The following is a 13,768-nucleotide window of genomic DNA, read 5'->3' on the forward strand; positions in this document are numbered from 1 at the left end:
ACTGTTTTTACACCTGTTTCTGCATACTAGTGGATATGTATTGTGTATTACTTACCTCCTAAGGGAGTATAGCCTCTGAGGTATTTTTGGTATTTGTGTCACCAAAATAAAGTACCTTTATTTTTGGTCACACTGAGTATTGTCTTTACTTGTGTATAAGTACTGTGTATCTATAAGTGGTATTGCATGAGCTTTGCATGTCTCCTAGTTCAGCCTACCTGCTCTGCTATAGCTACCTCTATCAGCCTAAGCTGCTAGAACACTGCCTACATTTCACTAATAAGGGATAACTGGTCCTGGTATAAGGTGTAAGTACCTCAGGTACCCACTACAAACCAGGCCACCTTCCTACACTGTCCTCCATATTATGATTCAATTATGTCCTATGGAAATCGTAATACAGTGGATGGGACATCCGTCATATTTGTGACAGAGTAACGCATCCTCCAAACTATACATCAGGCCCTGAGTGCAGGGCAAAGGCCCCGTCAGCCGCTCTGTATGGGGCAGAACTCTGGGTCTGGAAAGATTCCACTTCACTGGCCATGGGGGAAAACTCTTCTGATAGATCATTAGTCACTCCCACTGAGCACTCCCTTGTTTCCCTTTTTTTTTGACTTAGCCTTAAAAAAAAGTTGCCCACTGGCAGCATTATGGCCGCTTATCTACTGGACTCTTTTGTGGACAACTCCAAAGCTTCGCATTGTTCGAAAGAACTACTGGGGTTAACGGGGTCATAGTCCTCACCATGGGTTAGTCACGTTAAAAAACGGTTAGCAATTTTTGCCATGTGGACCCTACGGGATAAAGCCCAGTTGTTGCAAATGGCATCAAAGGATACATTAAAGAGGGCGCATTGGGCCTATATGACGTCCTGTCATAACCCCAAACTACACAAGGGAAAATTGAGAGGTTCCTATAACTCAGACCTGCCCCAGCCTTTGAAGCATTTTTAGATTGCTTCACCCCAAACAGAGCAAACATTTGTATTTCTTAAATTCTGCTATGGCGCTTTAAAAAACAAGAGCTATCCTGCTATATAGACAAATGATAGCGCAATATTCGCAGTATGTGCGATGAGGAGGCATGTTAGTTTCTTCTGCACTGCTTACCAAGCTGCACAAAGAAGATGCAGAAGGTGCAAACTTGGCCTCAGGTCATACCTGGAGGCATCATGGAACCCTCAGACTGACTCTTCTCAATCTCCTTTGTTCAGTGTAGGCCCATTGGGAGGAAAGTGGGGCAGGACTTACAACTAACTATGGTGGGCGTGTCAGCAGCTATTCCGAGCTTGGCACTCTGGCAGAGCTCAGCCAATGTATCATGCTCTGGTTTACTATTCTCCTTGTTCTCTCTTTGTAGAGATTATGAATTTTAATGTACAGATGTTATCTTTTTTTAGATGTCTTTTGAATTAATGTTACACGTATCTACACTATTTAAATGTTGTATGAGCTTAGCTCCAGATAAACATTCTTTGACTTGACTTGAATCATTCAGCCGGGTTTCAGTAAAGAAAGCTGTATATTAGATACTGGGGTGGAAAAAGTCATTGTTGGACAAGGTTTTTGACTCAAGCACCTTTACGCAGTGGCGAGGACTCCGCTTTCCTTGGAATCGAGGTGGAGGAATTCAAAGAGAAACTCTGAGGCGATTTTTCAGGGCGTGGATTGATCATCTAGGAGCCCGCCTTTGGGAGGGAGGATGTGAGAGGTTCTGCTGCTTTGGGACTCTTTTTGTTGGATCAAGAGGCTCAAATTAGCAGTTCTCAGGGTATCAGAGATGTGAGCCTTGAAGGTGAGAACCAACGCTTTTTTTCGAGTGAAGCTAAGTAAGTAGAAATTCTCTGAAAGTTGGAAAAGAAGGTCCTGGTTTCAGAGATGAGGAAGCTGAGTTCAATGGACAGAGACGTGAGGAGACTGGAGTACTGGGATGAATGGATTTGGTGGCCTTGTGAGGAGGCAGAAAACTGCCACCAGGTAAAGCATTGGGAGAGGAGTCGAAGAGATGAGAAGAATGAGGATCTCTTGGGTCCATTTGCTAAATTTGCAGACAATTCTTTGTTTGTTGCTTAAGGATGTCTCCGGCATTCCACCCCATTGGCATAGGATTGACTGGTTTCCTCAGTAAACGCCTGTTTCTCAAGATGCGATACATCTACAGGGAGCTTCTCTTGCTCGTGTCGTAGGAGGTTCTTTAATAGTGCCCTGATTTGGTCAATCACTGAGTCTTCAGTGAGTCATTGAAGGTGAGCAGGGCAGGAGAACCACCGTTAATTGGTGGCTCCATTCAGGGTATGCACTAGATTTACACTGGTGGAGCTTCTGTGTGCTCCACCGATATAATCATCCACAGTTTCTTTATGAGGGCAGTGGAGCATCGCCACCACATCTGCTGCAAGCCATGCTAAACGTCAACAATAAAATGGCAATTGAATTATTTCATTGACATTTTCTTTTTCACCAAGATGTGTTACAGCCACCAGCCTGCCATCAAGTCAGGAGAAATGCGGGGCGTGTCCTCTGCTGCCGATTGCAGCATGAAGGACTGGAGCAGTGGCTGGCCAGACCCTGCAAAGTGTGCATGTCAGTTTGGTGGAGTGTCTTATGGAGGCTAGCCTGACACACACACTTTGTAGCTCTATAACCGAGCTGTCTTAGACAGCAGGCTGGAGAACAAGCACAGGCCTCCAGGGCCTGAAGGAGCGACCAGCCAGCCCGCTCCATCCAATCCTGGTGCTTCTCTCATGGTGGTTAATACCATGAGAGCATCGTCTGGATTGGTTAGAGGAGTTAGCTCTACGGCTTGTGCTTGGAGCCACAGACTGTAGAAGAGTACAGATGATAGAACCCGTGAGTGGGTTATTTGATTTGAAGTGTTAGTGTAATGCATGTCAGTGATTTAGTGAGTGTGCATATTGCATGCTTGTTTTATTTTTGTATTTTGGGAAGCAGTGGGGCACTTCGCTCACCCCACAACTTTCAAATGTTACCAGCAGCCCCTGGATATAATCCTTTAAATTGATAACCTATCCAAGCCACCAGGCGAAATTGACGGTCACCCACTCTTTCTGAGAAGGCTCCCACTACTCATTTACTCACTGTGCAAGGCGTGACAGTCTTTGCTTACATGTTAAGGAAAAAAGCACAGTGAACTCCACACACAAGGCGAAAGGTTTCAAGAAGGGCACCCTTGCTGTCAGGGCGTATTTCTGGAATAGAAATGCATCTTGCCGAGTGGGTGCACCAAACATGACATCCTCTCAACAAAGTTCAGTGCCTTGAATAAATCTGATGTGCTGGTGACTCTCCTGAAGGCTGAATGATCTTCACCTGCCTGGCAGGACCTCTAAATATTGCAGTCGGTCCTCTGCCCAGGGAGCACATACCATTGCCTTTGCTGTTCTGGCAGGTCAGCAGACTGCCTACCGGGGTCACAATGACCCTGTTAATTCTGATACCCCCTCTTTTAAAGGGCTGTTGTGCCTACATATCGCTTAGGTATTGACCTACCACATGGGTTTGCGTCTGCAATGCATTCAGAGAGATTGGACCTCATCTTCTTTCTGCTTGAGATCAGACCATCAGACATGTCCATCAGGGGAGTAATCATACAGAACCTGTCATTAGAGCTGTTTGTTTTCCTCCAAACTCTTTCCAGGATTCTTTTTTCTGCTTTAATTTACTTTACATCTGATTTGAACCAGCTGGGATTCTCTTGCTGTAACGTACAAGAGCTATTCTTGATGTGGATCAAAAGGCTGAAGGCATCAGGGAGCCTGAGCACAAGCTTTTCAGTTATAATCATGGAGACATGAACTGTAAGCTGAGATTGAAGAACATTGCGATGATGTTTGTTCCATGGTTTGTTCAAGGTTTGTTTGGATGGGGTGGATGGGATGTGAAGGTTGAAGCGGTTGGTGTGGTGGTTATTGCAGGCAATAGAAAGATGTCAGGCCACGTTAGTGTATACTGGAGAGATGCACCATGTATAAAGAATGTCTCCAGCAGACCCTGAGACCAGCTGAAGCAGGTTCAAGCCTTCAAGGTTAGGAAGCCTGGATCCAGTTAGATGATGTTTTGATTTGTGGAAACAGGTGTTGACGTCACTCAGAACACATAGGTTGAGGTAGTCAATAGCAATGACAGTGACAGAGTATTAGAAGGTGCCTGAGGAGGTAGGGCTGTGGATGAACAGGTATGAGGAAGAGCAATCAAGGAAAGCTGAGCTCTAGACACTTAAAGATGAACATTGAGGAGAAGCGTCTTTGAGGCTAGAGCTACATACGATTTTCTGTAATGATGGGTACTAACCCATCAGTCTTCTTGGTAGGACAGTTTCTCATCAGGATTTTAGGTCAGATGAATGGCCCATCGAGCAAAGGACTTGTGCCATCACTGAGCTGTAGAAGGTTTGGGCTACAATATGCAGCTCACGTGATCAGCTACCCCCTGCTAGAATGGATTCACAACCTGATTTATTTCCAGAAGACGATGGTCAAACATTGAGCACTCTCGGCCTCTCCCATGCCTACACAACAAAGCATCAGCTGTGGGGATCCCATCTCGCCTTCTACCTAGGAAGATAGAGTCCTAACACAGCCCTCAGCCACTCTCATGCAACCCTTAAGCAGATAGAGTTCACACGCCTAAAAGAGGATGGAATAGAGTGAGAGGGATTTCTTCAGTGTTTGTCATAGCCAGTTCTTTTATCACAATTTGAGGCAAGGGGATGCTTGGCTTTCTAGCTATAGCGTAATCTGCCCCCATTACTCTGTTCAGGTTGCTTTTAGACGTAGTGACCCAGACAAGGCCAACATATACAGTAGACCCATCAAGGGGCAGCAGGATCAAACCATGAGTACACGGGAGGGGCATTACAAGGACCACCCTACACTAAGGAATCCCAAACCCTCCCAGGCAGAAAAAAGCCCATTCACTTCAGTACCCAAAAGAACAAAGTAAGCATTGTTACACGCAACAACCCAGCCACAGCAGAAGAGAAATATTACCTGTTACAGAAGCATCCATTTCAGTCTTCTCTGTCTGCCTTTTTCAGATCCTGTGTCTGAACCAGAGGTGGTGGCCACTTGTGCACCTAACGGCACTGTCCGGCTCAGCTGCCACTTGGCCAACGGGACAGAGCCCTCGTATTCCTGGAGTGTGAATGGGACTCATCAGAACATCAGCGCCTCAGGTGGAGAACTTACCATAGATGCCGCTGTGCTGTTCAACGTCACCTGCACCGCTAGGAACCGGATCAATCAGAGAGAAAGCCAGCCTCTGAATGTCAGCTGCATTGGTAAGAACCATCATTTTATGGGCAGTGACCTGTTTTCAAGATTTACATCCATATTGCCTCAGAGAGAATCACAAACAAAGTAGTCTATCTACACCTGCAAAGGTACTCCTACGAACGGCTGCTCAATTAATGCTGTTGCGTATTCACAGACACTGGGAGCAGTAAGCCTTACATTTTTTATTTCTGTCTCGTCCATGGTAGACATCTCCTCCTTACTCCCAAGTATTCTGCAGTGTTCTGTTTCCTTTGCAACATAGGAAGGCGATTTACTCCTGCTCTTTGCTAGAACAAATCTCCAACCCTTTATAGATTATGGAAGGGTCTGAGAGGAGTTTGTGTGCATTCTCAAAGTCCTGAAGGTAACCATGCATCATCCCACTTACACCCACCCCTTGCTGGATTTACGACTGTGTGATTGTATTCAGTCTTAGCACAGAGTTACTCAGAAGTAAATATATGTAGATGTCCTCTGTATCCCTTTATGGATACCTGAGAAGCATAAATGCACCCATGGCAAGGCAAGGCCAAATCTTGGTAATGTCTGCTTCCTGGAGCCCACTTGTGACCTCTAGAGTGAGTCCAAGAGCTTCCAAAGACCTACACCTTCTCCTACCAAATCTATTCTTCCTGAACTTTTCTACATTGTAACGGTTTATGATGAAACTTTAAAATAGTAAGTGAATTATTTAATGATTAGATAGACACATTAATAGGTAGATAGACAGATCATGAATGGATGGATATATGGACAGATAGACATACAGATAGTTAGATAGATAGATAGATAGATAGATAGATAGATAGATAGGTAGATAGATAGATAGATAGATAGATAGATAGATAGATAGATAGATAGATAGATAGATAGATAGATAGATAGATAGATAGATAGATAGATAGATAGATAGATAGATAATTATTACTCCATGAGTTTCCTTTCCGACTGTCCTAGCCCTAACAAAGCAGTGTACATCTGTACAAGTTGGATCTCCAACTTTTATAGCTCCAAAGATCTGTCTGTCAGACAACTGTAAATAGTATTTATATAGCGCGTGCTGCCCCTGACGAGGCATTGACGCACTTTGCAGTGAGTAGCACGTTACTCTGGAACCAAGATCAAAGTTAATCAGTTAGCAGATTAGTGATGTTGTTTCCTCGTCTGAATTAGTTTTGGTGAGTTTGTGCTCTTGGGTTCTTGAGTGTTTAGTGGTGCTTTGAGTATGGATAGAGTGTTGGGAAAGGATCAGGAAAGGGGAAGTAATTAGAGTATTAGGTTGTTACCTGGAGTACTAGACACGAGTGCCTGTTGGTTGGGTGCATTGGCTAGAAAGGAGGGGAACGTTTGAACAGGAGTTGCTGCCCTGGTGATCCCACTGAAAGCACAGTCATCTCCACCTGCCTGGCAGGGTCTCTAAATATGGCAGTCAGTAAAATGCCAGGGAAACAGAGACCATTCCCTGCCCTGAACTGCATACCAGGGTCTCAAGGACACTCCTACATAAGGGTTGTTGTGCCAACACACCTCTGAGGCTGCGACCAAGCCCATAGGTTTGCCTCAGCAGACATCGAAAGTGATCGGACCACATCCTTTTCCTGCTGGACATCAGAGCATCAAACATGCCAGTTCAGGGTGTAAATGTGTTGGAGGCAGAACCTGCCATTAGGGTTGCTTGTTTTCCTCCAAAGTCTTTCCTGCTTTAGTCTACTTTACATCTGATTTAAACCACCTGGGATTCGCTTGGTGTAACGTACAAGAGATATTCTTGAAATGGATCTAAAGGTTCAAGGCGTCAGCGAGCCTGAGGACAAGTTTTCATGGAGACGTGAACTGTAAACTAAGATTGAAGAACATTGCGATGATGTTTGTTCCATGGTCTGTGCAAGGTTTGTTTGGATGGGGTGGATGGGATGTCAAGGTTGAAGTGGTTGTTGTGGTGGTCATTGAATGCAACAGAAATATTTCAGGTCACAGTGATGTGTCCTGGTGAGATGTATCTTGTACCAAGAGTGTCTTCAGCAGACCTAAGACCTGCTGCTGCAGCTGCAGGCCTTCAAGGTCAGAAAGAAGAGATTCAACCTGATGATTTTTTGATTTGTAGAATCAGGTGCTGACGTCACTCAGAGTACATAAGTTGAGGTAGTCAATAGAAATATAAGTGACAGAGTATTAGAAGGTTCCTGCGTAGGCAGGGCTGCAGGTGAATGAAAACCAGCTTATTTTCAGTAAGAAAGAGAAGGTTTAGGCTGTACAGGCAGTTCATGTGATCAGCTACCATCTCCTACCAGAATGAATTCACAAATCCATTTATTTCCAGAAGATGCTCAAACACTGAGCACCCTCGACCTCTTCCCTGCATAGACAACAGAGCATCAGCATCCAGTTTTTGCTCCCCAGCTGTGGTGATCCCATCCCACCTTCTGCCTAGGGAGACAGAGCATCTGATTTAGAGTTTGGCGGACGGGTTACTCAGTCACAACTATGACTGATATCCAATCTGCAGAAATCTAAATCCCATTATGTGCTATGGGATTTAGATTTTGCTGGATGGGATATCCATCACCATTGTGACAGAGTAGCCCGGCCACCAATATCTAAATCAGGCCCAGAGTCCTGACACAGCTCTTGCCCATTCTCATGCAACCCTTAATCAGACAGATAGACCACACGCACAAAAGAGGAATGGTATAGAGGGAGAGCTGCTTCTCAGGTACGGTGCTTTTTTCAGCTTTGGTCATAGCCGAGTCTATCATCACATCACAGTTTGATCCAGGCCATGCTGTGCTTGCTTGCTACAGAGTAATCTCCTCATGTTACTCTGTTCAGGTTGTTGTTAGACCATAGAGCCCCTGACAGTCCAACACCTAGGCCAATCAGGGGCCTGCAGGATCCATCGGTTAGTACATGGAGGTGGCCGTCCATTTCAGCTAACAGTCTATACTAAGGGATGTAAAACCCTCCCAGACAGAGCTTCAAGAGAAAATTTACTTCAGTATCCAGAAGCTCAAAGTCAATATTGTCACATGCAAAAACCCACCCACAGCAGAACAGAAAGATTACCTGATGCAGAAGCATCCATTCCAGACCTCTCCGCTTGTCTTTTTCAGATCCTGTGTCTGAACCAAAGGTGGTGGCCACCTGTGCACCTAACGGCACTGTCCGGCTCAGCTGCCACTTGGTCAATGGGACAGAGCCTTCGTATTCCTGGAGTGTGAATGGGACTCAGCAGAACATCAGCGCCTCAGGTGGAGAACTTACCATAGATGCCGCTGTGCTGTTCAACGTCACCTGCACCGCTGCGAACCTGATCAGTAAGAGAGAAAGCCAGCCTGTGAACGTCAGCTGCATTGGTAAGAACCATCATTTTATGGGCCAGTTACCTGTTTTCAACACTTACATCCATACTGTCTCAGAAAGAATCACAAACAAAGTAATCTATCTCCACCTGAAATATCACTCCATGCGTTTTGCAGTGCTTTGTGACAAGTAGTACCCTGCTCTAGAACCCAAGATTACAACTAGATATTTAGTTGACTAGTACATTGTTTTTCCCTTGTGAAGTAGTTTTGCTGTGTCTGTGCTCTTGAGTTCTTGTGTGCTTAGAAGTGTTTTGTGTGGGAAAAGAATGAAGGGAGTGGATTTGAGAAGGGGAAGTGGTGAGCTGTGTTGGGATTAGTGGTCATGTGCTCCTGTCGTCATGGTGAGTTGGCTAAAAAGAAAGAGGAAGTTTGAAAAGGATGTTTGGGGGTTCCCAGAAGTCAAAACTGAAATTAACTTATACTTACATATATAGACCTGACATTTAGCATAAATTGGGTGGCTGGAATAAACCTCTATTTATATACACCCATATGTACATAGAAGCAGCAATGTTTATGGTGCAAGCTACACCTGTCACCTGTATCTTATGGTAGAGGATTCAAGGATTATACTTTAACAAATGCTGATATTAACTTATGCATACATATATACAAGTGACACATAATACAGTTGTATTAGTAGTGATAAACCCATCTAAATATACATCCATGTGTACATAGAAGCAGCAATATTTACATGGTCTGATACACACATGTAACCTGTGAGATAACATGCACATTTCTTCCCTTATATTAATGTATCTGTTTTTAATAGGAAGCATCTTTCAATGTACAATGACATTTATAAAGACAACCTCATCCCCATGCCCTGAGAAGCATAGTTTGCATTGTGTAAGTGTACATGTACTGTCCACATATGTTTGGATATATATATTTCTGCTGGAAAATGAAAAAAGAAAAATGTTTTTGGCCCCAACAGGGTCCCTTTGGGCCCCATCACCAGTCCTAGGGACTCAGGGTATTCCTACCCTGCCCCTTATGAGTTTTTGTACGTTTTTTCTTGCGACTCGGCCGAGTCCAAAGATGGTCGCTCCCCCTTTTCTGTTGAAAGTAGTGGCAGCCAATCAGGTTTCATTTTGAGATCTGTCAGATTCGCGGCCTCCAAGTCTCTGGCTATACATACATTTGTTTCTCCAGTAACTCCAAAACTACTGAACAGATTTACTCCAGATCACAGAAAGAGGTGTTTCTGGACCAAGATCTAGCTTTCTACGAAATGTGGTGTCATTCCTTTCAGGCTCTAGTCGTGTCCAAAATCCCTTTGGCACAGAGGCAACTGAAGATTTGGGATGTTTTAATGCGCTTTGGGCCTTCTAATTTCAGAAGTATCTGTGTGTCTCTTTCATAGTTATAGCAGGGGAAGCCAGAGCCCTTGATCAGATCTGGTAATGAATTCATGTAGATGGTAAAAGCTATGGCTGAGATGACTGAGCCTTGAGGGTCTCCTGCTTTCTCGTTGTCTGGGTTTGAGGAGAATGGAAGAGTACAGATGATATTTGTTTGATTTTGTAGGTAGGGTGTGATCCAAGCGAAAGATGTGCCCTCTATTCCGGCTTCCTTGAATCTTGGGATTAGAGTGTCATGATCAATTGTGTCAAAGGTCACCGAAAGGTGCAAGAGAAGAATGGCAGCAACTCTGTTCTGGTCTACTGTGCTTTGGGTTATTCCAGATTCAGATTAGGGCTGATACATTTCCTCTACCCAGTTTCAGAGACTGCAATTAGGGAAATGTCTTCAATGAATTCTGACATCTGGGCGAAGGCTGCTCTTTCTATAAGTTTGCCCAGGAATTGTATGTTTGCTATAGGTCTGTAGTTATTGGGCTCTTGAGTGTCCAGGTTAGTTTTTTTAATGTTTATAACGCACGCATGTATGCCTTGTTTAAACCCTCTGTAAAACCTCCTGTGGCACATTTTCAACTATTGCAAAGCCTGATGTGGAGAATTGTCCCACTCCTCACACACCTGTTGCAGTTCTGGTTGCCAGAAGATGAAGTAAACGTTGCAGAGGAGTCCTGCTGGAATCTTGCATGTCGAATCTGAAGACCCACCCAGGAGGGAGACCCTTATTAACCCAGGAAGGGGGATTGGTCACCTAGCAGGGCGACCACCTATCAGGAGGGGACTGTGATATCACCTGCCTGACCTGGCCACTCAGAGGCTCCCAGGGGCCTCTGCCCACCTTGGATTCAAGATGGCAGAATCAAGTGGCCACCTGGAGGAGCTACGTGCACCAGCCCATGGGCAGTGATGGACAGGGGAGTGGTTACTGCCCTTTCCATTGTCCAGTTTAACGCCAGAGCATGGACCGGGGGTCCCTGGACTGGTGCAAACTGGTTTATGCAAGGAGGGCACCAAATGTGCCCTTCAAAGCATACCGGTGGCTTGGGGAGTTTACCCCACCCAAGCCATGTAACACCTGTTTCCAAAGGGAGAGGGTGTTGCCTCCCTCTCACAAAGGAAATCCTTTGTTATGCCTTCCTCTGCCTGAGCTGGTCAAGCAGCAGGAGGGCAGAAATCTGTCTGTGGGATGGTAGCAGCGCAGGCTGTCCAGAAAACGCCAGAAGACTGATAGGAGCAATGCTGGGGGTCCTCTAAGGAGCCCCCAGAGTGCATGGAATCATACTACCAATACTGGTAACAGTATTGGGGTATGATTCCGACATGTTTGATACCAAACAATCCCAGGTTCGGAGTTACCATTGTGACCTGTGTCCAGTACACGGGTAAAATGGCTTCCCCGCACTTACGAAGTCCAGGACAATGGAGCTGGAATTAATAGGGGTCCCTCTACTCATGCAGGGATTCCCTCACACAGACAGGTACCTGCACCTTGCCCTCTGAGCTAGGAGGGACGGCCATAGGGGTGACTTACAGTGACCTGGTGCAGTGACCTGTAGTGCATGCACCCTTTCACACAGACTGCAATGGCAGGCCAGCAGACACATTTTGCATGGGCTCCCATCAGTGGCACAATACATGCTGTAGCTCATGGCGGACCCCTGGTGCCCCAGTGCTCTGGGTACCTAAGTACCATTTATTAGGGGCTTATCTGTGGGCACCAGAATGGTAATTGTGGGGTGTGCTAAGTCATAAGCAACCAAATTTAGAGGGCGAGAGCACAGTCAGTGGGGTCCTGGTTAGCAGGACCCCAGTGAATACAGTCAAAGACACATTGACAGCAGGCAAAAAGTTGAAGTAACCATGCCAAAAAGAGGGGGTACTTTCCTACATAACCCTCCCCAAACGAAGAACAATAAGGCTAACCTTGTCCAGTTGAGTCTTTATTGTCTAAGTGGAAATATCTGGAGAGTCCATCTGCATTGGAGTGGGTACTCACAGATCTATGTTTCACCTTTCATCTGTTTTAACCATAGGATGGGCTTGTGGTCTGTTTGAACAAGGAAGTGAGTGCCAAATAAGTATGGCCTCAGCTTCTTCAAAGCCCAGACCACAGCAAAGGCCTCCCTCTCTATGGCTGACCAACGCTTTTCCCTTGGGGTCAACCTCCTACCAGTGAAAGCTACAGGTTGATCCTGGGCCTCTTCATTTAGTTGAGATAGTACTGCCCCTATCCCTACCTCAGAAGCATTTGTCTGCACAATAAACTGCTTGGAGTAGTCAGGGCTTCTTAATATAGGAGCAGAGCACATGGCCTGTTTAAGGTCATCAAAAGCATTTTGGCAACTAGCTGTCCACAAAACTTACTTGGGCATCCTTTTAGAGGTGAGGTCATTTAGGGGGGCTACAATGGAGCCATAGTTCTTAATGAACCTCCTGTAGTACCCTGTCAGGCCTAGGAAGGCTCTGACTTGGGTTTGTGTGGTTGTGGCAGTCCAATCCAGAATGGCCTGGATTTTGCCCTGTAGTAGTTGGGTCAGGCCTCCACCTACTAGGTGTCCCAGATAAACCACTTTTCCCTGCCCTATCTGGCACTTTGAGACCTTGATAGTGAGGCCTGCTTTCTGCAGAGCCTCCAATACATTCCCAAGGTGGACCAGGCGGTCCTCCCAGGTGAAGCTAAAGACAGCAATATTATCTATATCAGTGGTTATCAACCTTTTGACTTCTGTGGACCCCCACTTTATCATTACTGGAACCCGGGGACCCTCACTGGGTCATTTTTGGAATCCAGGGATGCCCCACTTAGTCATTACTGAAAGCTGGGGACCTAATATGTTAATATTATTTAATTGTCTAAGCAGTCGTGGACCCCCTGAGGAGGCTTCCCAGGCCCCTAGGGGTCCCCGGACCACAGGTTGGGAACCACTGATCTAGATAAGCTGCACTGAAACTTTCCAGGCCTTGGAGAACTTTACTCACCAGTCTTTAGAATGTGGCAGGTGCATTCTTTAGTCCAAAGGGCATCACAGTAAAGTGATAGTGCCCACTAAGAGTGGAGAATGCAGTTTTGGGTTTGCCATCCTCTGACAACTTGATCTGCCAGTAGCCAGCAGTAAGGCCAAAGGTGCTCAGATACGTGGCAGAAGCCAGTGTATCTATGAGCTCATCTGTTTTAGTAACAGTATTGAGACCTCTGTAGTCGTCTGCATAAAATCTAATTTCTCTTTTGCCATTCTGAGAATGGGGTTGCGGGACAAGCACCACAGGACTAGCCCAGGGACTGTCTAAAGGCTCAATGACTCCTAGATCTAGCATCTTCTTGACATCAGTCTTGATGCATTCCCTGACATGATCAAGCTTCCTGTAAATGTTGCTTTTAAAAGGCAGCCTGTCACCTGGGTCAGTGGTGTGTCCACACCATGTAGTCTGGCCAGGTGTCTCAGGTACAACAGTTCAGAGACCTGTCCCAGGAGGTTTCTGCAGTCATCTTTTTTGTGACTCAGGGAGGCAGTCTGCGAGCACAACCCCATCTACTGAGCCATCTGTTGTACTGTGGGAGAAGAGGTCAGGGAGAGGGTCACTCTCTTCTTCCTGTCCCTCATCAGTTGTCATGAGCAAGGTCATGTCAGACCTGTCATAGTAGGGCTTCAGGTGGTTCACATGAAGCATCCTGTGGGGGCTTCTAAGAGTGCCTAGGTCAACCAAGTAGGTGACTTCATCCTTTTTCTCCACAACAGTGTGTGGTC

General features: G+C 45.8%; 1 protein-coding gene across 1 annotated transcript in view; it reads left to right on the top strand.

Annotated features, from left to right (window-relative positions):
- Window positions 1-13,768, top strand: part of LOC138248948 (carcinoembryonic antigen-related cell adhesion molecule 5-like) — a 172,256-nt gene that overhangs the window by 97,791 nt on the left and 60,697 nt on the right. The window contains exons 5-6 of the mRNA XM_069202978.1: window positions 5,059-5,301; window positions 8,407-8,649. Of these exons, the coding sequence (XP_069059079.1) occupies window positions 5,059-5,301; window positions 8,407-8,649 (486 nt within the window). The remainder of the gene's footprint in view (window positions 1-5,058; window positions 5,302-8,406; window positions 8,650-13,768) is intronic.

The sequence above is a fragment of the Pleurodeles waltl genome, chromosome 8 (genome assembly GCF_031143425.1).
Source record: "Pleurodeles waltl isolate 20211129_DDA chromosome 8, aPleWal1.hap1.20221129, whole genome shotgun sequence".
Lineage (NCBI taxonomy): Eukaryota > Metazoa > Chordata > Amphibia > Caudata > Salamandridae > Pleurodeles > Pleurodeles waltl.